The sequence below is a fragment of the Aedes aegypti genome, chromosome 2, assembly GCF_002204515.2.
Source record: "Aedes aegypti strain LVP_AGWG chromosome 2, AaegL5.0 Primary Assembly, whole genome shotgun sequence".
NCBI lineage: Eukaryota > Metazoa > Arthropoda > Insecta > Diptera > Culicidae > Aedes > Aedes aegypti.
Window position 1 is genome coordinate 160,160,759 of NC_035108.1, and position 27,341 is coordinate 160,188,099.

General features: G+C 43.4%; 1 protein-coding gene across 3 annotated transcripts in view; it reads left to right on the forward strand.

Moving 5' to 3' along the window:
• LOC5565863 (cyclin-dependent kinase 14) overlaps window positions 1-27,341 on the forward strand; it is a 496,797-nt gene that overhangs the window by 432,119 nt on the left and 37,337 nt on the right. For all 3 annotated transcript variants that reach the window (XM_021842957.1, XM_021842958.1, XM_021842959.1), the window contains one exon: window positions 22,286-22,377. In XM_021842957.1, coding sequence (XP_021698649.1) covers window positions 22,286-22,377 — 92 coding nt within the window. The remainder of the gene's footprint in view (window positions 1-22,285; window positions 22,378-27,341) is intronic.

The window sequence follows — 27,341 nt, forward strand, 5'->3', positions numbered from 1 at the left end:
AGTTGGTGTCTACTACCTACGAGGGCTTCGTGATCGCCAAAGTAAACGGGGTCCTCTTCTGTAGCTGCTATGCGCCTCCGAGTTGGTCGACCGAGCGGTTCACGCAGATGCTGGACTGTATGACGACCGCGCTGACAGGGCGAAGGCCAGTTGTAATAGCGGGTGACTTCAATGCCTGGGCCGTGGAATGGGGAAGCCGTAACACGAACCAGCGAGGTCAAATCCTGCTAGAGGCACTGGCCGTGCTAGATGTCGATCTGGCTAATGTTGGTGCCAAAAGTACCTTCAGCCGTAACGGAGCGGAGTCGATTATCGACGTTACTTTTTGTAGTCCTGGCCTAACGAGTAGTTCGAACTGGAGGGTAGACGATGCCTACACTCACAGCGACCACCTGGCGGTTCGCTACAGTATCGACTACAACAACAGCAGGCAGCGGGTTGAGGAAGCGGCTAGGTCAAGGCCAAGCCCTCGTAGGTGGAAGACATCGTACTTCAATGATGAAGTACTTAGGGAGGCGCTCCGCCGTGAGCGTAACCTACTCGGCCTAAGCGGGGACGAACTGGTAGCGGTGCTTACGCGTGCATGCGATGCGACCATGCCTAGAAAAGTCCACCCTAGGAATGGGAGACCACCGACATACTGGTGGACTCAAGCTATTGCGAACCTGCGCCGTGCCTGCCTACGGGCCAGGAGACGGATGCAGCGAGCACGTACCGAGCAGGAGCGTGAAGAACGACGGGCGGTGTTCACCGCTGCCAAAGTCGCGCTGAAGTCCGAGATAAGGGCAAGCAAAAAGGCCTGCTTCGAGGGACTCTGTCAGAGTGCCAACGCGAACCCGTGGGGTGATGCCTACAGGATCGTAATGGCGAAGACAAGAGGTGCAATTGCTCCTACGGAGCAATCTCCACAGATGCTGGAGGGGATCATCGAGGGGCTCTTCCCGCGCCACAACCCTAGCCCATGGCCTCCTTTTGTAGGACAGCCGGGGATTGGGGCTGGCGATGAGGATAGAGTAACTGATGAGGAACTTGTAGGGATTGCAAAATCCCTAAGCATGGGGAAGGCACCAGGTCCGGACGGAGTTCCAAACCTGGCCCTCAAAGTCGCAATCTTGGAGGCTCCCGGTATGTTCAGATCTGCTATGCAGATATGCCTGGACGAGGGAGTATTTCCAGATGCGTGGAAGAGGCAGAGCCTGGTACTATTGCCAAAGGCGGGGAAACCACCCGGTGACCCGTCGGCGTATAGACCAATATGCTTGATTGACACGATGGGGAAAGTGCTCGAGAAGATCATCCTCAACAGACTGTCGAGGTACACCGAGGGTGTAAATGGTCTCTCAGGCAACCAGTTCGGCTTCCGGAAAGGGAGGTCCACTGTAGACGCTATTCTGACGGTTAAGAAAACCGCCGAGATAGCACTCCAGCGTAAGAGGAGGGGTATTCGCTACTGCGCAGTAGTGACTCTGGATGTAAGGAATGCATTTAATAGTGCCAGTTGGGCGGCTATTGCTGATGCGCTCCTGCGTCTTTTTTTTTTTTTTTTTTTTCCTTCTAAGCAATGGGGGGATAATCTGCTCAACAGACTCCGGACCGAGGTCCGGGAGTGTGGGGTTGGGGACCATTTACTACGTACAAGCAGTAAACAGGACTACACCCCCGACCCACTAAACCATTTCCATTGCCGCCAAACCCTTCGTCTCTCCGGGACCACCAAGAAGGCATTGCTTCGGAGAGGGGCTATTGCACATCGCATCCTCCAGGTTAGCTGCGTAGCCATGCAGCAACGAACATCGATGACACGCTTATGGGGGTCCACCAAGGTAGCATGCTGGCGCATTGCCAGCTTCCCGGGTGGTCCTCACCTCCCGTTGTCCGCTGAAGGCGGGCAGGGTCGACTACTAAGCCCGCGCCCAGCTGCACCGCAGGTATCAAGAACTGATACTGCGGGCTTCGCAATTTGACCTACTGAAGGCTCAGGCCCTATCAGCTAGCACGAGCTGGGATTGCTGACGAAGGGGCCTCCACCTGCCCCGAACAACCAGAGGCTCGTACCCACCCAGTAGGCCGGCGCCACGACAGCAGCGCTACCAGGATGTTCTCCCCGCGGCCACTTAATCGCTGTAAGGGTCGATTTCGACCGTAGGGCACCGGTATGACCTACGTAGCCGACTGCGAACCCTTGGACCACCTGTTGATTAGCGTCTGCACTAGTCACTCCTCGAGTCCACACGCCACCTCCTTTGGAGTTCCGAGACGATGTGGGTGATAGCCGATGAAACGGCATTCCAGCCAAACTCGTCTGCACACATCCTCTGGACCAAATTGTCCGGAGTCGTGTCCCGACCGCATGTGGCAAACATGCGGTCACGCATTGTGCGGAAACGGCACACGAACAAAACGTGTTCCGCCGTTTCCTCTAAACCTGCACAAACTGGACATTCGGGAGAACCCGCATGACCGAAACGGTGTAGATATTGTCTAAAGCATCCATGACCCGAAAGGACCTGTGTTAGGTGGAATGTTAGTTCCCCATGGCGCCTATTGACCCAGATATCTAACCTCGGAATCAACCTGTGAGTCCACACTCCCTTGGTGGAACTGTCCCACGCACGCTGCCATTTGACCATGGAGGCCAGTCTGGCAGTCCTGCGTATGCCTCTTGTGCCGCGCCTTTCGAAGCACTCTATGTCTTCCATGATAAGGATACCAATAGGCATCATACCGGTGATGACACAAAGTGCATCGTGTGACACGGTACGGTACGCGCTCGCAACCCTCAGGCACATTAGCCTATAAGTACTCTCTAGCTTGCTACGGTAGCTATCGGTACTCAAAGCCGTGCCCCAAGCCGGGCCACCATACCTCAGTATGGACGAGGCGACACTGGCCAGAAGCTTACGCTTGCTGGCGTACACCGCAGAGCTATTGGACATCATCCGGGACAGTGCCACAATAGCTGTGGAGGCTCTCTTGCAGGCATAATCGACATGGCTACCGAAGGTAAGCTTGTCGTCGATCATCACCCCCAAGTGTTTGACGGAGCGCTTCGAAGTGATTGTGCAGTCGCCTACACTGATCACCGCTTGCTGCACCGACTTTCGGTTGTTGACAACAACAGCCTCCGTTTTGTGGTGAGCCAATTCCAGTTTCCTGGAGCTCATCCACTCCTCCACAATTGCGATCGAGTGGGCTGCAGTCAATTCCACTTCTTCGATCGATTCACCGTAGACCTCCAGCGTAATATCGTCGGCAAAGCCAACGATGACCACACCCGCCGGGAATTTTAATCTCAACACCTCGTCGTACATGACATTCCATAACACCGGACCCAGGATGGAACCTTGCGGGACTCCTGAGGTTATGTGAAAGCACTTCCGACCCACCTCTGTGTCATAGACTAATACCCGATTCTGGAAGTAACTTCCGAGAATCTTGTACAGGTACTCGGGTATCCCCAGACGCAGGAGCGCATCAGCAATAGCCGCCCAACTGGCACTATTAAATGCATTCCTTACATCCAGAGTCACTACTGCGCAGTAGCGAATACCCCTCCTCTTACGCTGGAGTGCTATCTCAGCGGTTTTCTTAACCGCCAGAATAGCGTCTACAGTGGACCTCCCTTTCCGGAAGCCGAACTGGTTGCCTGAGAGACCATTTACACCCTTGGTGTACCTCGACAGTCTGTTGAGGATGATCTTCTCGAGCACTTTCCCCACCGTGTCAATCAAGCAAATTGGTCTATACGCCGACGGGTCACCGGGTGGTTTCCCCGCCTTTGGCAATAGTACCAGGCTCTGCCTCTTCCACGCATCTGGAAATACTCCCTCGTCCAGGCATATCTGCATAGCAGATCTGAACATACCGGGAGCCTCCAAGATTGCGACTTTGAGGGCCAGGTTTGGAACTCCGTCCGGACCTGGTGCCTTCCCCATGCTTAGGGATTTTGCAATCCCTACAAGTTCCTCATCAGTTACTCTATCCTCATCACCAGCCCCAATCCCCGGCTGTCCTACAAAAGGAGGCCATGGGCTAGGGTTGTGGCGCGGGAAGAGCCCCTCGATGATCCCCTCCAGCATCTGTGGAGACTGCTCCGTAGGAGCAATTGCACCTCTTGTCTTCGCCATTACGATCCTGTAGGCATCACCCCACGGGTTCGCGTTGGCACTCTGACAGAGTCCCTCGAAGCAGGCCTTTTTGCTTGCCCTTATCTCAGACTTCAGCGCGACTTTGGCAGCGGTGAACACCGCCCGTCGTTCTTCACGCTCCTGCTCGGTACGTGCTCGCTGCATCCGTCTCCTGGCCCGTAGGCAGGCACGGCGCAGGTTCGCAATAGCTTGAGTCCACCAGTATGTCGGTGGTCTCCCATTCCTAGGGTGGACTTTTCTAGGCATGGTCGCATCGCATGCACGCGTAAGCACCGCTACCAGTTCGTCCCCGCTTAGGCCGAGTAGGTTACGCTCACGGCGGAGCGCCTCCCTAAGTACTTCATCATTGAAGTACGATGTCTTCCACCTACGAGGGCTTGGCCTTGACCTAGCCGCTTCCTCAACCCGCTGCCTGCTGTTGTTGTAGTCGATACTGTAGCGAACCGCCAGGTGGTCGCTGTGAGTGTAGGCATCGTCTACCCTCCAGTTCGAACTACTCGTTAGGCCAGGACTACAAAAAGTAACGTCGATAATCGACTCCGCTCCGTTACGGCTGAAGGTACTTTTGGCACCAACATTAGCCAGATCGACATCTAGCACGGCCAGTGCCTCTAGCAGGATTTGACCTCGCTGGTTCGTGTTACGGCTTCCCCATTCCACGGCCCAGGCATTGAAGTCACCCGCTATTACAACTGGCCTTCGCCCTGTCAGCGCGGTCGTCAAGCAGTCCAGCATCTGCGTGAACCGCTCGGTCGACCAACTCGGAGGCGCATAGCAGCTACAGAAGAGGACCCCGTTTACTTTGGCGATCACGAAGCCCTCGTAGGTAGTAGACACCAACTGCTGGACAGGGTATTTACCCGTTGTCCATATCGCCGCCATTTTTCCGGATCCATCCACGACCCAGTTGCCGTTGCCGGCGGGTACTCGGTATGGGTCCGATATGATGGCGATGTCCGTCCCCCACTCAGCAACTGACTGGTACAGCAGTTGCTGAGCTGCGTCACAGTGGTTCAGGTTCAGCTGCGTTACCTGCACTGTGATTTTTCGTTGATGGCTCGTTTGAAGGTCGGGCACCTTGAGCCTCCCGTTGGGTGATTGTTGTTCACGGACTTGCCGGAACAAATCAAGCACTTGGGAGGGTTCTTGCAGCCTAGTGCCTTATGACCTTCCTCACCACAACGCCTGCACAACTTAGTCCTATCAGGGCCTTTACAGCCCCAGGACTTGTGTCCAGGTTCCCTGCACCTAAAGCAGATCACTGGTTGCTCATGTATGTTCAGTGAACATACTGACCAACCAACCTTGATCTTACCTACCTTAGCGGACTTATTTGCGTCTGCCACAGGTAGGTGTACTAAGGCCACCTGAGTACCTGCCGGACCTTTCCGTAGCTGAACGGCGGTGGTGGGCACCTGCACTTCGCACTGTTGCCGCAGTGCCGTGACGAGCTCTTCTGCGTTAGTGATCTCGTCAAGGTTCATCACCTTCAGAGTCACTGACTGCGTCAGAGCCCTCACTTCAACACCAGCGCCAAGGACCTCTTCCGCCAAACTTTTGTAGGCGGCGCCCTTGCGCTCCTTGTCGCGCTTAAGCTCGAGGATCATTTCACCTGTACGAGTGCGTCTGACACTGCGTACGTCGGCTCCTAGATCCGCAAGCTTCGCGTCACTGCGCATCGCCTTCAGGACTTCCGAGTACTTGGACTCTTCCGTCTTGATGATGATCGCATCACCCTTTTCGCGCTTGGCACCTACCCTCCTACCTTTCTTAGATCTGGTATCCCTGCGCTCCTGTTTCTCCTGTTTCTTCTTCTTCTTCTTCCTCACTACGGTTGTCCAGGGGGCGTCCCCCCCCTGCTCCGCCCTGACCTGTGGTGATGGAGGACCTCTCAAAGGTCGCAACCCCCTGTTCCCATCACTCCGTGAGGGGCCAGCCTTTTCGGGCCCACCCTTCTCGGCTTTCCGGGACGCCTGGCTGGGGTCCGATTTTCCGGCACTTCTGCCGGTTTTCGGGGTCAGTATCCGCCTGGCCTTACGAGCGCCTCCGGGTAGCTCCTCCCCTGACGGCTGCCTCGCGCGCTTCTGCGATTGCTTGCTGTAAGCATTCGCTTCCACGCTTTTGGGGCTGCCCGCGAAAACGAAGGGTTCCGTCTGGGTAGACTTCGGCACCTTCAGTTCCACGGGTTCTGCCGCAGCCACAGTCACCATGGGTTCAGCATGGTTCTGCTTGGCCGCCAACATTGACTTACGAAGTCTAAGCAAGGCCTGCTTGAGGTCCTTGCTGATGTTAGACTTCGAGGACGCAAAGTCAATTATGGAGTCGAGCTGCTGTGCAGCCACTTCCATCGCAGAGAGCCCATCTCTACTTTTATTGATGGCCCTCATCAACCACGCTCCATCCATAACTTCACCCGATGCGTTAGCCGGGGATGAAATATGGGTTCCAGCACTGGCACTACGTGCACTGCTGCCTCCTCCTGCTTCTACTCTCCTCAACGGAGATCTAGCTAGCCCACTTCTTGCGAAGGGGTTCGCTTCCCTACTACTGCTACTACCTGCACTACTACTATTGTTTTGATTAGATATTGTACTCATTTATGAATCCCACGAGTAGCACGGGAAAAGAGGTCCACCACGCCAGAGCCCTGCATTAACGCGGTAAGGGACAAAATACTGTGAGGGGTGCCCAGGTGCCCCACAGGCTCCGTTAATGGCCGAACATCTTTTTCACCCCTTCGACCATTCATTCCTCAGCACGGTTTTTCGCATCACACCTTGAATTGGGGTTACCCCGTTTGGTGGACTCTTACCACCGGAACGGGTTGTCCGTAGTTCTATTCTGGACGCCGGAACTACACGGCCAATGCGCTCCTGCGTCTGGGGATACCCGAGTACCTGTACAAGATTCTCGGAAGTTACTTCCAGAATCGGGTATTAGTCTATGACACAGAGGTGGGTCGGAAGTGCTTTCACATAACCTCAGGAGTCCCGCAAGGTTCCATCCTGGGTCCGGTGTTATGGAATGTCATGTACGACGAGGTGTTGAGATTAAAATTCCCGGCGGGTGTGGTCATCGTTGGCTTTGCCGACGATATTACGCTGGAGGTCTACGGTGAATCGATCGAAGAAGTGGAATTGACTGCAGCCCACTCGATCGCAATTGTGGAGGAGTGGATGAGCTCCAGGAAACTGGAATTGGCTCACCACAAAACGGAGGCTGTTGTTGTCAACAACCGAAAGTCGGTGCAGCAAGCGGTGATCAGTGTAGGCGACTGCACAATCACTTCGAAGCGCTCCGTCAAACACTTGGGGGTGATGATCGACGACAAGCTTACCTTCGGTAGCCATGTCGATTATGCCTGCAAGAGAGCCTCCACAGCTATTGTGGCACTGTCCCGGATGATGTCCAATAGCTCTGCGGTGTACGCCAGCAAGCGTAAGCTTCTGGCCAGTGTCGCCTCGTCCATACTGAGGTATGGTGGCCCGGCTTGGGGCACGGCTTTGAGTACCGATAGCTACCGTAGCAAGCTAGAGTGGCTAATGTGCCTGAGGGTTGCGAGCGCGTACCGTACCGTGTCACACGATGCACTTTGTGTCATCACCGGTATGATGCCTATTGGTATCCTTATCATGGAAGACATAGAGTGCTTCGAAAGGCGCGGCACAAGAGGCATACGCAGGACTGCCAGAACGACCTCCATGGTCAAATGGCAGCGTGCGTGGGACAGTTCCACCAAGGGAGTGTGGACTCACAGGTTGATTCCGAAGTTAGATATCTGGGTCAATAGGCGTCATGGGGAACTAACATTCCACCTAACACAGGTCCTTTCGGGCCATGGATGCTTTAGACAATATCTACACCGTTTCGGTCATGCGGGTTCTCCCGAATGTCCAGTTTGTGCAGGTTTAGAGGAAACGGCGGAACACGTTTTGTTCGTGTGCCCGCGTTTCCGCACAATGCGTGACCGCATGTTTGTCACATGCGGTCGGGACACGACTCCGGACAATTTGGTCCAGAGGATGTGTGCAGACGAGTTTGGCTGGAATGCCGTTTCATCGGCTATCACCCACATCGTCTCGGAACTCCAAAGGAGGTGGCGTGTGGACTCGAGGAGTGACTAGTGCAGACGCTAATCAACAGGTGGTCCAAGGGTTCGCAGTCGGCTACGTAGGTCATACCGGTGCCCTACGGTCGAAATCGACCCTTACAGCGATTAAGTGGCCGCGGGGAGAACATCCTGGTAGCGCTGCTGTCGTGGCGCCGGCCTACTGGGTGGATACGAGCCTCTGGTTGTTCGGGGCAGGTGGAGGCCCCTTCGTCAGCAATCCCGGCTGGTGCTAGCTGATAGGGCCTGAGCCTTCAGTAGGTCAAATTGCGAAGCCCGCAGTATCAGTTCTTGATACCTGCGGTGCAGCTGGGCGCGGGCTTAGTGGTCGACCCTGCTCGCCTTCAGCGGACAACGGGAGGTGAGGACCACCCGGGAAGCTGGCAATGCGCCAGCATGCTACCTTGGTGGACCCCCATAAGCGTGTCATCGATGTTCGTTGCTGCATGGCTACGCAGCTAACCTGGAGGATGCGATGAGCAATAGCCCCTCTTCGAAGCAATGCCTTCTTGGTGGTCCCGGAGAGACGAAGGGTTTGGCGGCAATGGAAATGGTTTAGTGGGTCGGGGGTGTAGTCCTGTTTACTGCTTGTACGTAGTAAATGGTCCCCAACCCCACACTCCCGGACCTCGGTCCGGAGTCTGTTGAGCAGATTATCCCCCCATTGCTTAGAAGGAAAAAAAAAAAAAAAAAAAACATATGCGGCTACTTGTTTGTTCCTGATTCACCGGAAGTGACCTCAAAATCCGGTCATTATCTAGTCATCTGGACGAAGGTAAAACTACAGGCAAGAAGCATGGTCTAACAGCAATACTGAGGTTCTTTCATGAAGTTTGAGCGGTCGCATGTCTAGTTTTACCTGTTATTTATGCTTGTCTCCTAGTTCACCGGAAGTGACCCTACAACCAAGTCTTGGCCATAAGGTAAAATTGACAATATTGAGAGTTGATGTCTTGTATTAGCTTCCTGAGTTGATATCATGACGTTTAAGTAGCCGCATATGTTGCTTCGGGTCAAATTTACATGTTTTCCTTGGCCTCGGCTCCTACCCGGAAAGTACTTCCGGAACCAAGTTCCGGATTTGGTCCCATGTAAGAAAATAAACCAAATAGTGTACTCTTGCCTTGGTCCGTTACATAATGTCTAAAAATGGCTACATACTTTTCGTTAAACATTGGTTTCGTTGTTGAATTTGTAAAAAATGTTGCTAGGGAACACTTATTTCCGGTTGATAAACATGTCCAGAACTGAACTTCCGGTTTGAAAACCCTACTCGCAGGAAGTCTAACTCATCCCATCGATCATAGTGAAAACCGCATTTCGTTAAACTTATTTGTTTCTGAGCATCAGTCGATTGAAAATAAAAGGTCTGTCCCGGGGCTTTGAGGGTTAAGAAAATAACCTTCAAGAATTACAATTTTGCTGCTCTGCTGTTAGATCTATCCTATACAAAATGTATGACTTATTTTTTCGGCAGAATGTATTACAGTAAAACCTCCATGAGTCGATATTGAAGGAACCATCGACTCATGGAAATATCGAGCAATGGAACAGCAATCCTTTGGAAAGCTGCTTCTAGGGACTATTATAGTAACCATTAAATTTTGTTTTTAGTATGGTTCCATGAGTCGATATCGAATCATGGAACATCGAATCATGGAGGTATCACTGTATTCCCTTCCAATAATGAATTTTCAACAAAATGATGAAAATTTTCAAAGAAATGTAAATGATTATTCGAGAATAATCGAGTTTTTGACCCAATGGCAATAGTGACACTTGAAGGAAATACTAATATATTCATAAAGTAATACATGATTGATTTATGCAGCCAACTTCATTGTAAAATAAATTTGATGAAATTACTCAGAATACTCTGATAGAATTGAAACTAGCTGAATTACCTGAAAAGTTCTAGAAAGAAAATTAATGGAATTTCTAGAGGTATCCACATGAGAAATCAAGAAGTTCTCTAAGGTGTCTTTTGCATACATTTTTTGGAAACATCAAAGTTTCATAACAAAAGAGTTTTTTTCAAAGAATTTTTCAGACATCAAGTTGTTAATATCATAGGGGTCGATTCAATATAAGGTGTCCAGGTCCAGTAGGAGATGGAATCCTAGACAAAAATTCAGCTTTGAACAGAACTTGTGCGACTGTCAACTAAAAGCAATTTGCTTAGCAAAACACAATAATTAGCGGGAATGACTTGAGGCCCACACATTTAAATCGAAACCTCGTCATCCCATAAGGCTCAAAAAGTGATGTTCCCCCTTTGTGGGCTTCGTGGCCGAGTGATTAGTGTCGCCAGGCAGTTTTTAAAATAAAAAATCTAATGCACTGACACCTACAGTGTGTGCCGATGAAAAATGACTGACTTTTTATTTTCAAATATATATATCAAAAACTAAAAAACATATATCGCTGAAAATTTGACAGTAAACGTAAATTTTTCTGAACTTTAAAGAAAAAATGAGAACAGCAATAGTCCCTTTGGTCCCGAGGCCTTCAAAACACGAAAAAACGGAAATTATTGATTTTTTTTCATGTAAAAAAAGAATTTTTGTGAAATTTTATATTTTTCCTGAAAAATCAAAATCTTTAGCTTTCATTTCGTCCAAAAATATTGAAAATTGGTCGAACGGTTCAAATGTTATAATTTTTTTTAAATAAAAATTTTGCAAAATCGTGATTTTTCTGGTCACTCTATTTCGGAAATGGTCACCCTAATCAAAAAATGCAAAAACACGTGTATCCTTATTTCGGATTAGGAACAAAATAGCAAATTTTCACGGAATTCGGTGACCCACTAGATCGGTTTTTCATGGAATGGCTGTATGTCTAGTACCCTATATGCACAAATTTCTTCTAGATCCTTTACAAACTTTAAACATCTCCTAGGATTTTTCCTGGATTTCCTTGAACAATTACTCAGGGGATTTTTCCTTAAATAATTTCATAAAGAACTTCAAGTATTTTCTCAGAAATCCCTTTAAGAGCTCTTTTAGATGATGATCCATGAATTTCTCCAAAAACTCATATGAAAAGTTTCTACATATTAGCAAATATTTTTTTTAAGATACCCCCACAAAATAATTGAGGGTTTCTTAAGATATTTTTGTTCAAGAACACTGAGAATTTAGGGGTCTATTTTTTAAATCGAGCAGATTCATGTGATTCATCTGTAATCACTGTCGATCAAAGCAAGCAGGCATATTTCAGATGTCATCCGTCGTCTGCCATAGTAAACTAGTCACATAGAGTGACAATTGTCGAGAAACTCGAGTGACAGAGCCGTGTCGAGTGAATTTATTGGTCGACAGTGACTCCAGTCGAATCATTCTGATAGACTCGATTTATCAAATAGACCCCTTAGTTTTTAAGAGTGTCGGCATAGGGTGACTTGTTGTATTTTCGGTATATAAGCGAATCTTACAGAAAAAAATCAGAAGATTTGACCGACAAAATCCTTCCATGACGAAGAAAGAAAACGGCCAAGAATTTTGAGTCCCAAAAATATTTAATAAACAACTGTAGAATTTTATTATTAATATTTTGTAATATATTGTTAATCTGCTCATGATGTGCCCTTGAAAATTGTTAATAAACTATGCATGATGAATCGAAATTTCTTATTACAAATATTTTATTGCAAAATATTCTTCTAAAAATCCGCTAATTATATTTCCAGGAATTGTTTTACATATTATTTTTGAAAAAAAACGGACTTTCAGAAATCCCATCTGGAGTGTTCCCGGGAATTATTTTGGGGGTTAGAGTCCGCGGCCACAAAGCAAAGCCATGCTGAAGGTATCTGGGTTCGATACCCGGAGTGTCCAGGATCTTTCGTATTGGAAATTTCCTTGACTTCCCTAGGCATAGAGTATCATCCTACCTGTCATAAAAATTCAAAAATGGTCATTTTTGCAAAAAAAAAAAAAATAATTATTTTTGGTTAGACCTTTGGCAGATGTATGATTTCTTATAGACTCTGATAATTCTCCTAAAAGTTTACCATGACGCAATTTTTTTCATAAATATGAGTACCCCCTCTAACTACGCTCCTGCCTACTCGGCCCAGAACGAGTAAGTATTTCACAAGAAATAATTTTCTTGGGCGTATTCACAGCAAGAGGCAATTGCTATCTTGCACATTGTTCTATCACCCCCTGCTATTATCCTTACGAGCCGGTACTATCATTAAGAAAGAGCTTTCCCCCTCTAGCACTAGTCTGTAATCAGAAGAGTTAGTCCTTGAGTTGGAGAAGCAACCTGAAAGCTCAAATTTAAAATAATGAAATCATGCATAGGCAAGTAGGTATGCAGCTCTGACATGTTAACTGGAGCCACCCGCCAGACACTTGAACTTGTCTTTATTTTCGTCAAAGCTTCTTATTGTCTAGGAAAGGAGTTCACGGTGCTCCCCAGATCGTTATTATCGGAAAAAATCTTGACAATGCTCTCGAAACTTTAACAAATTCCATTGTTGAAGCAATACCTAATTGAGTAGTAAAATTAGAGTCCGTGATCATAGACGATGATCTTAAACTTTTGATCCGTCTTAGAAATGTGAGGAGAAGGTAATTTCAACGCACTCGCGATCCTGCTATGAGAATTATACGATTTTCACAATTAAGAAACAAAAAATAAAATAAAATTTCTCAATTGGACCCTTATTGTAAACTCACTAGCCCAATTGAAAATCAAGTTACTTAGGATTTCGAAAGCATTCTTAATCAAGAGAACGTTAACGGAATTTCCTCGGACTGATTTGGAAGAAGTGAGAACTATCATCAAAAACTTAAAAAATGAGCCCCTGGCGATGATGGATTTTTCTACATCCTGTTAAGAGAGTTGCTTATCATTCTTGGTTGATATATTTATCATTTTGAATAGAATGATGGTCCACATCAACGAAAATTCATTTTTTGGCAATGAACAGTTCGGTTTCCGACATGGACATTCGACCAGTAATCAATTTTTACGTGTAACAAATTTGATTCGTTCCAACAAATGTGAAGGCTACTCTACTGGTCTTGCTCTTCTAGACATAGAAACCCCATTCGATAGTGTTTGGCATGAAGGCTTGATGGTGAAATAAAAAAAAAACTACTATTTTCCAACATACACTTCCTGTAAGAGCTGGTGTTACTCAAGGTAGCATTTTGGGTCCAATATTATAAAATATTTTCACATCTGACTTACCTGAGTTACCTCAGAGATGTCAAAAATCTGTTTTGTGGATTACACAGGTCTCTCCACCAAAAGACGGAGCCTGCGTGTCATCTGTGGTAGATTGCAAAAAAGTTTGGATATTTTTTCTTTATACTTGCAAAAATGAAAGATTTCTCCTAATGATTGCAAAACTCAACTTTGCACAGATTTGATGGAGATTTTTCTCTTATAACATCTGTGTGGAGAACACCGTGGGGTTGCCTTGGGGATAAGAGGGGCAACAGCGCCGGATGAAGATGGGTTACTGGAGAGATGGAGCCCTAAAGTGCAGTAGTTTGTCGTTATGCAACATAACTTTTGTGGCTCTTGGCGGTAACACGGGTCTGAGCTGGGCTGGCAACCGGTAGGAGTGATAATTTTTCATGGTTTTGAACGTTATGAAGGAGAAATGATGGGAAAATGCTGAATATCCATGGAGCTGCAGGGACACTGATAAAAACAGACATCCAACTGCCTTGCATGCAAATAGTATGAAAAAAGATGACGCTTATGATTATGCATTGTGTTCCTTGATGGTCCGCCATTGTAGTTGCTGTTGTTGTTGTTGTGTTGCGCTCTACGGGGGATTGGTAACCCACGGGGAGGGGTGGAAGTGGAAATGTATGTCGGATTTCACAAAACGAGAGAAAAGTCTCCCGGCAACAACGGCGGCGCCAATATCAAGCTAGTGGATTTTGCATATGTCGCATTGAAGTGTACATAATACATTGCTGAACCGGAAGACAAATGCTCTGGCACATCGACACAGTGGGAATGCATCTGAAATACCTATGGAGCTTTAAAGCGATAGGGAAATTTATATTTGTGACAAATGCGCCTTGCGGCTCATCGGCACATAAAGAGTCGGATTCTGTTCGTGGCACTTTTGGTTCATTTCGGCAGGGTTTTTTTTTCACAGATAGCCTTGGCGGTAGACGCGCGGTTTTTCAGCTAGATCAAGATGTGGGTCGTGGGATTGAATCCCGCCGGTCGAGGAGCATTTCTGAAAGGAAATTTTCTCGACTTCCCAGGGCTTTCTGTGCCCTCGTACTTTCCAAGCGATATACGAATGCAATAAGTATCTAGCCCAGTTCGGACGTAACGCCTGGAAGAAGAAGAAGAAGAAGATTTGGCCGCAATATGTGTAATATTGAAATGTGTTTAATTGCATGATGCAGATAATTCAGACTAGAAAACCTCCCATGCCAAAGTACCAAGTTCATGGACAAATCTCGCGTTGAGTATCATATCATATCAATTTCTCTTTATTGGGGTCTTGCTGGGTAGTGCTTTGTGAAGCCCAAGCAGGACAGTTCGGTTTTGCGTCGTCCGATTGATTTTTCTGACGGATTCGCGCGTATTTTCGTTGCCGGAGAATTTTTTTTCTCCTGTTTTGGAGCGTCTTGCTGGGTAGTGCTTCGTGAAGCCCAAGCAGGACAGTTCGGTTTTGCGTCGTCCGATTGATTTTTCTGACGGATTCGCGCGTATTTTCGTTGCCGGAGAATTTTTTTTCCCCTGTTTTGGAGCGTCTTGCTGGGTAGTGCTTCGTGAAGCCCAAGCAGGACAGTTCGGTTTTGCGTCGTCCGATTGATTTTTCTGACGGATTCGCGCGTATTTTCGTTGCCGGAGAATTTTTTTTCCCCTGTTTTGGAGCGTCTTGCTGGGTAGTGCTTTGTGAAGCCCAAGCAGGACAGTTCGGTTTTGCGTCGTCCGATTGATTTTTCTGACGGATTCGCGCGTATTTTCGTTGCTGGATTTTTGTTTTCCCTGTTTTGGAGCGCCTTGCTGGGTAGTGCTTCGTGAAGCCCAAGCAGGACAGTTCGGTTTTGCGTCGTCCGATTGATTTTTCTGACGGATTCGCGCGTATTTTCGTTGCCGGAGAATTTTTTTTCTCCTGTTTTGGAGCGTCTTGCTGGGTAGTGCTTCGTGAAGCCCAAGCAGGACAGTTCGGTTTTGCGTCGTCCGATTGATTTTTTTGACGGATTCGCGCGTATTTTCGTTGCCGGAGAATTTTTTTTCCCCTGTTTTGGAGCGTCTTGCTGGGTAGTGCTTCGTGAAGCCCAAGCAGGACAGTTCGGTTTTGCGTCGTCCGATTGATTTTTCTGACGGATTCGCGCGTATTTTCGTTGCCGGAGAATTTTTTTCCCCTGTTTTGGAGCGTCTTGCTGGGTAGTGCTTTGTGAAGCCCAAGCAGGACAGTTCGGTTTTGCGTCGTCCGATTGATTTTTCTGACGGATTCGCGCGTATTTTCGTTGCTGGATTTTTGTTTTCCCTGTTTTGGAGCGCCTTGCTGGGTAGTGCTTCGTGAAGCCCAAGCAGGACAGTTCGGTTTTGCGTCGTCCGATTGATTTTTCTGACGGATTCGCGCGTATTTTCGTTGCCGGAGAATTTTTTTCTCCTGTTTTGGAGCGTCTTGCTGGGTAGTGCTTCGTGAAGCCCAAGCAGGACAGTTCGGTTTTGCGTCGTCCGATTGATTTTTCTGACGGATTCGCGCGTATTTTCGTTGCCGGAGATTTTTTTTTTCCACTGTTTTGGAGCGTCTTGCTGGGTAGTGCTTTGTGAAGCCCAAGCAGGACAGTTCGGTTTTGCGTCGTCTGATTGATTTTGCTGACGGATTCGCGCGTATTTTCGTTGCCGGAGAATTTTTTCCCCTGTTTTGGAGCGCCTTGCTGGGTAGTGCTTTGTGAAGCCCAAGCAGGACAGTTCGGTTTTGCGTCGTCTGATTGATTTTTCTGACGGATTCGCGCGTATTTTCGTTGCTGGATTTTTGTTTTCCCTGTTTTGGAGCGCCTTGCTGGGTAGTGCTTCGTGAAGCCCAAGCAGGACAGTTCGGTTTTGCGTCGTCCGATTGATTTTTCTGACGGATTCGCGCGTATTTTCGTTGCTGGATTTTTGTTTTCCCTGTTTTGGAGCGCCTTGCTGGGTAGTGCTTCGTGAAGCCCAAGCAGGACAGTTCGGTTTTGCGTCGTCCGATTGATTTTTCTGACGGATTCGCGCGTATTTTCGTTGCCGGAGAATTTTTTTTTCTCTGTTTTGGAGCGTCTTGCTGGGTAGTGCTTCGTGAAGCCCAAGCAGGACAGTTCGGTTTTGCGTCGTCCGATTGATTTTTCTGACGGATTCGCGCGTATTTTCGTTGCCGGAGAATTTTGTTTCCCCTGTTTTGGAGCGTCTTGCTGGGTAGTGCTTTGTGAAGCCCAAGCAGGACAGTTCGGTTTTGCGTCGTCCGATTGATTTTTCTGACCGATTCGCGCGTATTTTCGTTGCCGGAGAATTTTTTCCCCTGTTTTGCAGTAGTGTGTGATCCTTTGACTGCGACGCTTGCTCCTGCGGGGCGGGTGATGCGGTCAGGATCGAACGTGTTATGCGTGGAGTGCAGTGAAAAAGTGTATAGTATTTTACGGAAACCCCAGTGCGGCGACGGAGAAAAACTGCTTCACATCCTGGTAAAATCGTTCTTTATTATTGTTTACTTTACTCACTTATTACCAATTCAAACTAAATACGTGCCAGGGTCGAAAATATAATTTTCGATTCGGGAAGTGTAAAAACATTGCATATATCCATTTGATATCTGGATGTTTTTATGCGGGGCTTACTGTAAATAAAAATGACCTCAGAATGTGTGTGTATTTACTGCCATTCTTGAAATGGGTCGTTGGAATTTCAGTAGAGCTATCACCTTTCATCTCCTGGGCTAAAATTGTCTGCAGATATAAAGATATCGAAGGGTATCATTAAATACATGCATACAATTTTCTTCCATAAAAGCACTGCCGGCCAGTGGGAGGTGGATTGTATCACACACACACACACACATATCAATTTCTCTTTATTGGATTAGTAGAGTAAAGTGGGGCAAAAGTTCGAGTGGGCAAGAGATTCTTTTCAAGATTTCTAGCTCAATTCAAAACAAAACTTATAAATGTCATGATGGTTCGAATACTATTGAAGTAAGAGACTTTCTCTCCAAATATCATAACATTCGTTTGAGATTTGAAAAAGTTATGGCTATTTGTTGCTTTTCGACGTAAATATTGTAATATTTGGTCAAACTTTCCATGCATGGAGCCAAATGAAGCTAAAATATTTTATGTAAGGGCGTTTCTAGGCCTATCATAAGGATGCTTTGGCGTATATTAGCTTATGCATAAATGCTTGGAATCAATTTTTAACCCATAGTGGGGCAAAAGTTCGACCCATGTATGAACTCACGGAAAATTTTGCAAATTGCCCCAAATCCACATATTATCTTCAAATTAATTTACATTTTCACTTAGTTTTGCGAAAAACTGCTATTTTAGGGTATTATACAATTAACCCTGTTTTGGGCATTTTTTTGATGAAAATGTAATGTCTATTTTACGGCAAACATAAGTTTCCGGCTAGTATATGGTATGCCTGTCATTAAAGTATCAATATTTTGCCCCACACTAGATTCGAACTCTTACCCCACCGGTGGGGCAAAAGTTCGTTTAAGTTAATCAATTTTGAAACTGTTATAACTAAAAATGGGTAAATATTTTGACAAAAGTTTGTTCCGCAAAATTAAAGCCAATATGTTTAAGTTTCACTGTATGGTATTTATGTTGTTTCTACTGCTATTGTTTTTTATGGAAACTTTGATTATACCACTAAGGTCGAACTTTGGCCCCACCTTACTCTATACGAAATTTAATCGCTTTCCGAACATTTTGCGATGCAGGATGACGAAGGACTCTGACACATTTTGGCTGAAGGCACCAAAGAGCTACCTCTCTTAGTTATGGACAGTTTTCGTTTAAAAAAATATTATTTTCAAAATTTTTTTAATCTTTTCAAACAAAAAACATCCCCACAGTTTTTTTCACCATAAACAGAGAGAGAGAGAGATAATCTTTCTAATGATGATAAAATATTGAAAATCCGTTCGCGCCTTTCGGAGTTATCAGCATTTGAAAGCAATCATTTTCTCGAATAAAATGTCTGATAACTCTGTAACTATAAGAGATAGAACAGTAGTTTCTTCGGCAAAAAGTTGCGCAATCAAAAGTTCTAAAAGTGCTCGGAACAAAGTTTTTGCGAGAAATTATCGTCTTAAAAGTTATCAAGAAAAATCTGATTTTTCAGTACCATCCTAACTTTTTTGTTGAAAAAAAATCATAGGATAAGTGTTCCCTTAGTTGTGGGTGTTCCTATAGTTGCGGTAGTGCCGTTTTCACTGATTTTATTACTTTAGCCACAGAACCGACACTGCCAATCGACGTATTGGCTTGTTGATACATGGAATAAATGAAAAGAGCTTCAAATTGCTTTAAAACTGATGAAATATCACTAAAATTGCTAAAACTTTTTTTACTTGTACCAATAGTTGCGGTAAAGTGTTCCTATAGTGGAGGATCCCATAAGAAAACAACGGATACCTCAACTATAGGAACACAAATTAAAAATATACCGCAACTAAAGGAACAGTGTACTAATAGTGGAGGTATTATTTTTCACTGACATGCCGTGGATTACTGCGATGAAATCATTTTTCTCATTAAATCAATGGTCGTTACTTCCCGTTACTACATTAACATATACATTAATTACGCTTCTTTAATTTAGGCGGTTAAATGAAGTTCAGTCGTGCTTAGTACCTCCACTATTGGTACATCTACCCTAACTCGCGAACCATAAGAGATAGAAATTTGGGTTCTTCGGCAAATTTGCTCCTAACCGGTTGTTCTAAGACATTTTAGAACATTGTGTAGGTCTAAATGCGTCAGCAGAAAAGTTTATGTGCTGATCTCGTAGACCATGTGAGCCACCCTAATTTCACATCACTAAAAAAAATATCTGAAAAATATTTGTCGAAAAAAAACTTTGTCGAAGACAACATATATCTAAAATTGACGGTTTATGTGCAATCATTTTTGTCTTCCTAGGTATGGCTTTGGGACCAATGTGCACTGGTTTTATTGATGTTTACATAAAGTTTAAAGTATAATTTATCAAACTTTTTTGTGGTCTAATCCACCAAACATGCAAAATAGAACTTAAACTCTCATCTTAGATTGATTGAAATTGCCCGATTAAATTTAGATTAAACCGATAAACATGCTTGCTGTATCCATACATATTTTTTCGTTTCTCTTATATGGGAAAATAAAATACTTTTTCAAAGCACCAAAAATTAACTATTCCGTATCGAAAGTAGTATAATCTTTGTTGGTAAGTATTGTTATACATATAATGTTTGAATTATGTGGCAAATAAAGCTAATCAATTGCCTTACAAGCTAACAAACTTGCATACAAGTTGGCTAAAATACTCATTTTTTTTGCATTTGAAACAGCCAATATCACAAAAATTAGACGTGGTATGATATTTTTGGAAACGTCAATAGATTCAGCACCACCATTTATTTCGAAAAAAAAAAAAGATTCCGGTAAGTGTTCCCTTAGTCGTGGGTGTTCCTATAGTTGCGATAGTGCCGTTTTCACTGATTTTATTATATTAGCGACATAACCGACACTGCCAATCGACGTATTTTCTTGTTGATACAGGGAATAGTTGAAAAGAGCGTTCAAATTGCGTTAAAACTGATGAAATGTCACTAAAATTACTAAAACTTTTCTTGCTTGTACCAATAGTTGCGATAAAGTGTTCCTATATTGGAGGATCATAACAACTACAGATGTTTTATTTGTGATATTTTTTGCCAAATAGGGTGCAGAGCTACTCGGGCACTTCAATGATTCACTTTGGCATGGTTTTTTTTCTCTGCTTAATTTTCTGATACATAGAAGAAACACTTAAATACGACGCATATTGTAGCCAAATATGATCTCTGTAGCTAAAAAAAAACCGCTGCCGAAGTGAATCAAAACTGCCAAGAATAGGATCCGGCTTTCTATCTGACAAGATTTCCAAGAGTTTAAGTTCTTCATATATTCAAATCAGATTCCAAAGGTTGGTGGACACCTAAAAAGTCCTAAGAAAATTTATAATTGTTGTAATCTTTCCAACAACATGGCTTACAAGATTTGTTGTTGGATTTTGGTAAGATCCTCTTTTGGACGTTCCTCATCGGACTTTTGGAGAGATGTTTAAGTGTATCATAATGAGATTTTTCCATAAATTTCGATTTCGGGAATAGGGGGTCCGCGAGATGTTTGTGGAACTCTAAAGGGGGTCGCAACTGCAAAAAGGTTGGGAACCACTGAATTCGATGAATGGCTACTTTGGTTCTGTAAAAATACTTTTTTCAAATGTAGCGGGTTCCCGGTGGTCACAGTGACCAATTTCGGATCTTCTGAAGGGTTTCTGAAACTAGGTATTTAAGCCTAAAAGAACTGAAATCGGTCAACACACTGATTTTTGTGAGGTGTTTGTATTTTCGGGTCGTAGACGACCCTAAGTCACAATTTGTAACTTTTTTTAAGGAAACCCATTCGGAACTTTTGTTTCCGTAAAAAAGAAATATCCCACAAAAAAATAACCGTCAGAAATTTTCAAGTTGCGGAGTTATTCCAGTCAAAAGTTACATTGATTTGAATTTTTTAATGGGTCCAAAAAGACTCAAAGTCCTTACTTAGGTTAAGTGATTTATAATGAAAATTCGAGAAGTTCTTGCAGTTCTTCTTGAGCAATCTTATGTAGAGACCAAGAAACGTATATGAAGCAATTTCTTTAGAAGTTTCTATTTGATTTCTTATGGATCTTAGGAGATATTGTAGGATAAATTTCTGTATTAAGTATTGAAAAATAATCTCTGATGATGTGTACTTAGGCTAAAAATTACTAATTGAATTCTTGAAAGAATCATGAAAATAATCTAGAAACAATTCATAGGTAAATTTCTAGCCAATCCCTGGAAGAAATCATGGACAATTTCTAGCAGCAAATCAAAGTTTTTTTTTCTATTTTCGTTAACGCGATTTTTAGCCCTTGGCTAGTTAATTTTGAGACCAACGGCTTTACTTCCCTTCCGAAGGAAGTTGTCACTGAAATTTTGTTTAGTGATTATCTCGGAAATGGTATTCGATCCCAGGTTAGTTTTCATGTACTACAACAACTTTGCCAAACCATGTTAATAAAAAAAAATTTAGATCTTGCTGAAAATTATCTTGGAGCCTAATGCAATGTTGAAAATAAACTAAAATCTGTTATTTAAGACAAAGTCAATTGCAAAAATAGTTCATTTTGCCATTCGTTTGGATATTGATTGTCTTGAAAAGAAGCATCCAGATTCGCCTACCTCGAAGGGAAGACAATTACGCCGACTAGAACGAACAGCACGTACCGTCGAAGGCACTGAACAAGCACAAATAATACTCTGGTACACATCTCCGAGCGTTAATATCTGGATAAACATTTGCGGGAAACTTTCCTGAAAGTGAAATCAACATAGGGTTTCCATTGTTTGAAGTGGGCCGCTGCTTGCTCTGTATCCGAACGGACGACAGACCAATATGACGATAGACGGAGCAGAGCTTCCCGTGCAATGGAGACGCATCATCTTTGTTGCAGGATTCGCTTGTTCGAATGGACATGAAGGTTTCTGACTGAACGAGCTTTGCTTCTTACAAATCCATAGTCTTGGGATGCATGCATGGATCTTGATTGTGGGTAGAGGTATTTCCGTTGTTTGATTCCGAAGCAGGCAAATATTTGACTTTATTCTAATATCCGTTATCGTTGAAAATTGAATCTCTTTTCTTCAGGCACTCTGTTTGTCGTTGCTGATTTTGTTGTCTGAAATCAAGTTTCGTTAACACCATACCTACAGATGTTCCATCAAACAATAACCTCTCTGTGCTAATCAACTCCTAATATATTTATTTACTTTCAGGGTGACTCCCCTTTCGGCAAATCAGAAGCTTACATCAAATTAGAACAACTTGGAGAAGGGTCTTATGCAACGGTATTTAAGGGTTATAGCAAGTAAGTATCCCTCTCTCCACAACACCTTATCTCTCACGTAGCGATTCGTAAACATTTGTACACCGTCAGATTTGTTAAATCGCTCAGCTTCTCGATTCAAGGGGCCAACGAACAAGGCCGAAAGCACAAGAAAGAAAGGTGTGACCATTTCGCACCGTAATCGCCACGTGCACTCACGGCCGTAAATGTGTCCCTCCTGTGAAAATTTGCTCTGTTAGTACCGAACCCATCTCTCTTGATAAGGCACCGGTTTGTTTATTTTTAGAAGGTAGGTACTGCAATGGAACGACGACAGTAGCAACATCCAGCCCGAAAAAATACGATAGGCCAACCAACGTGTAGGAAAATATTCAAATTTGTTATTGCATTATTTATGAGTTGGCGCTGCGCGCTGCCCTAGTCCGTCAATAAAATTATTCAAATTTATCTACCTTTCGGTGCCATTGAATATCGTGGCCAGTTTTGCCTAACACGGGCAATGTGCGATTATTTCACTCTGCAATATTGAAGCTGATGTTGGATTATCGATTGTGTTAGGTTTAATTGAATTATATACAACTGTGAAGTGAAAATTGTACACATGAACAAATGAACATTGAATTAAATTGAACAAACGAACATTGAATCGAATTGAAAGTAATTGTGAAGTACGAAGATTTTCAACATATAATTCTCGCGGAACATTACTAAAGGACCTATCTAACATTGAGAGGCTCTCTTTGTTTACTTTCTCTTTCATTAATAACTGAGTCACATTAATCTCTTCTGTTGCGTTTTTTGTATGAAACGCTAGTCAAGGAAATTGACTTTCGATCTATAGTGAAAAACTTCCCAAAATCTTTAGTGTTCCACTGTTATAATCGAAAGAGTACGAGAGAGGAGATAATCTCTCATTTGTACATAAGTCCTTTAGTAATGTTCCGCGAGAATTGTCTTTTTGAACTTCGTATAAAAATATCTTATTATGCTATTTTCATTGATTTTTTCATGCAATTTTATTATGTTGAAATAAACTTTAATGTGGACACATTCTAATGATTTCAATTCAGTTCTTCTGACTAATCTAGTTGAGAAAAAAATAAACTTTTTTTTTCCAAAATCAAGAAAACTACACGAAAAGTGTCTTCATCAAACTTTACACCATGCCTTCATAGTTATGTATCACTTCCTGAGAACAAGTAGTATACTATGTTATTGCGAATTATTGTTATTATTTTCATTTAGTTTTGTTTTGTTTAGTTTTGCATCTAGGATCGAGTTTAGTGTTAGATTGCTAAAGTATTCATATGAGAGCGAGATGCGGTTCCTCGTGGAACTTTTCCAACTGTTTTCAATAAAATTTTCTTGGCCTTCTGACACCAATCCCAGCAGATATTCATTTAGGGAGTCTGAAGCTTCCCTTGAGGAATCTCCCCAAGAATTACATCTATGATATTTTCAAAAAAGCCTCCAGGAATGCTTTGAGTTATTGATATAAAATGTTGATTCGAAACATACAGTTATGGATTTCAAATATTTCTAAAAAAATGTCCTTCGAAGGAAGCACCACACTAGACAACTGATTAGCATGCAATGCCTAGTGGGTCAGTAGTAACACGTTTTCGACGAAAAGTTTTCCGGACTGAAGCGGGAGTCGAAATCACACTCCTTGGATACATGCGGCTAAATGCTTGGTAACATTAACCGCACGGCCTCGCAGCCCACTTTCATTCATTTTTCCGGATATTTTTGCTAGAGAAAAATTCTGAAAGTTTTCTAAAATAATTTATTATTAAAATAAAACTTATCAAAAATTACAACTGTCATTTTTCGATCATTACCTTGAGAAACATGTTTTTATCAAAAAAGTTATTTGCAAATTGCTTGTAGTGTAATTGCAGTTTGTGTACTTTTTTTTTTGTTTAAGTTAGTACATTTATGATAATTTTGCTTTACTGGATGAATGAATTTGGTACTAAAATGGTAATGAATAGGATGTCTTGTTGTATTTTCAAATGCCTTATTCTCTTCATCATGGGGCACGGTGCTCCCCTGACCGTTATTATCAGAAAAAAAAATCTGCATTAAATCTGTGATCACCAGTCGTTTTCTATAGCTATGCTGCATGTCTGGGCAAAATTTCAAAAAAAAATAATAGGGCCCGTTTTGAAGTTACGCCCTATTGATTGTATAAGTCCAAAAATTGAAAGGAAATCTGGGCAATTTATACGAATTTTCACGGGCCGTGACCATCAAATGAAATATACAATCAATATTTTATTCAAAATATGTTTATTTGATTATTTGTAACTTATGGTGTATTTGTAACTTAAGGTGGGCTTCGTAGCCGTGCGGTTAGTGTCACCGAGGCATTTAGCCGTGCTACGAAGTGTGGGTTCGATTCCCGCCTCATGCTGAAAAACTTTTCGAAAGAAATGTCTGTGTCGACTGTGCCACTGGGCGTTGCATGCTAGTCCGTTGTCTAGTGTGGTGCTTCCTTCAAAGGGCAAATAGCCCACTGGAAGCATTAACGTGTAGTGTATTTTTTATGGGTGGAGTTTAGAATGAGATTATCGGCGAAATTTTAAATTACGCCTATTTGAAAGTGTAACCATTAAAATCACTAATTTTAAATAGAATAATTATGCATTTTAAACCAGTTAAGCATGTTTAAATGTTTTTAATTACACATTGCACTTACATGCCGTTAGCGTTTTTTACAAATAACTGATTTTTCATAGGCTCAAGCGCTATAAGGCATTGCGGAGCCAATTTCATCATGTAACCAAATTGTTTTCGTAGCGCAATATTCTGGATAGTACGGTGAGTCCATGTACTTACGATTCAAATGCAACATGCAACTCACTGGTATCAAAATGTAAGTATACGTCAACGAATACTTCCAGGCTTAGTATTCTGTTATAGGTAGCAATCATTCATACTTGGTTAAGTTTTTCAGTGTAAGTGGCGAATGGAAGAAAATGAAATTAACGACGTAGAAAGCAGAGATACAAAATAATGCAAAGTGTAGATCATTCATAATTGTTTTGTTTAATTGAATTTGAAATTGAACAAAATTGCGCACTCATACAGCTCAATTTTAAAATGTTTGTCTTCGTCTGCATGGAAAAGTTTGTGTAGCTCACAAAGCATGTTTTTTTTTCGTTGCCTTCACTGGTCGTAGCAACTGGTGAGTTTTAACTCAGTGTTAGTGACCGATTAAAATAAAAGTTTACAGAGGAATCTTCAGCGTGTATAGGATTCAAATCAAGTTATGTAAGGCAGACCACCAGGCAACTAACAGAGCCACAAAAAATACGATTTTCCAGTAATCAAAACTGGAAATTACACAAAATTTACTTTGTATTGACCATATTGCATTTATCTTTTAAAAATTATACCCTTTAACCCAGACCTCCATTACCACGAATGCCATAAACCTTCAAACCACCACCTCGAGTTCCAGTTCCTAAACTGGCATTGCCCCAAATACCCCGAAGGTAACTATATATTCGGAGCAACAGCAACACGTTAAATGTTGGCGCGTTCAGGGTTATGGAATTCAGACTTATGTTTACGGGGAAATTAAGTTTGGACTTATAGGGTAGAATATTCTCAAGAGAGTTTTGATGTGAGTATTGATTTTTAAGGAAGACATGTAAAACTAAGCTCTGCAAGTGTTATGATTCAATAAAACCGAATAGAAACGGATATTTCTTACTCTTCTTAAGCGTATTCCATGTATTGAGGATTCCTCTTCACGAGTAAGCTTAAGAATGGGTTGATGGATTCAAACAATTCTGTCACTATTGTATTTATACAGGACTCGTACGTATTTGTGTGATCGATAAGTACGGGAAAACCCGCAAGCAAAATTCTAAATGTAGTGCTGTATGCTATAAATGATCACAAAATGTTGACAATGTTTTAGAGTGTCATCTTCTTCTTTCTGGCGTTACGTCCCCACTGGGACAGAGCCTGCTTCTCAGCTTAGTGTTCTTATGAGCACTTCCACAGTTATTAACTGGGAGCTTACTATGCAAATGACCATTTTTGCATGTGTATATCGTGTGGCAGGTACGAAGATACTCTATGCCCTGGGAAGTCGAGAAAATTTCCAACCCGAAATGATCCTCGACCGGTGGGATTCGAACCCACAACCCTCAGCTTGGTCTTGCTGAATAGCTGCGCGTTTACCGCTACGGCTATCTGGACCCCCAGAGTGTCATAGTTTGGCCATTAAAGCATGACTCAGCAATTGAAGTTTAAGCTCTGGGGCAGTACAAAGTTTGCTGGAATATTCGAGGATGCAGCTAGTTGGACTGTAACAATATTATTTGAATTATAATAATAAGACAAAATTGGCTCCGTAATGCCTCATAGTGCTTGAGCCTATGAAAAATCAGTTAATCGTGAAAGATTTTTTTTGACTTGTAAGGGCAATTTGTCAATGAAAACATTTGCACATGCTTAACTGTTTTAGAATGCATAATTGATCTATTTAAAATTAGTGTGTTTAATGGTTACACTCCAAAAAAGCGTAACTTTTCGTCGAAATTCTCATACTCAACTCCACTCATAAGTTACAAATAACCAAATAAACATATTTTGAATAAAATGTTGATTTGATGATCATGGCCAGTGAAAATCCGTATAAATAACTCAGATTTCAATTTTTTAGTGTTGTTTTTCTGAAAAATTGAAATTTTGAGCTCTTATTCCATAAAAAAAGGTTGAAAACCGGTTGAGCTGTTCAAAAGTTATGTTTTTTTTAATAAAAAAATGCGCTGATACCTACCGCGTGTGCCGATAAAAAAATTACTGATTTTTTATCTTCAAAATAATATATCTCAAAAACTTAAAAAACATACATCGCTGAAAATTTGACAATAAACGTAAAATTTCCTGAACTTTAAAAAAAATGAGAACAGCAATAGCCCCTTTGGTCCTGAGGGCTTCAAAACGTGAAAAAACGGAATTTTTTG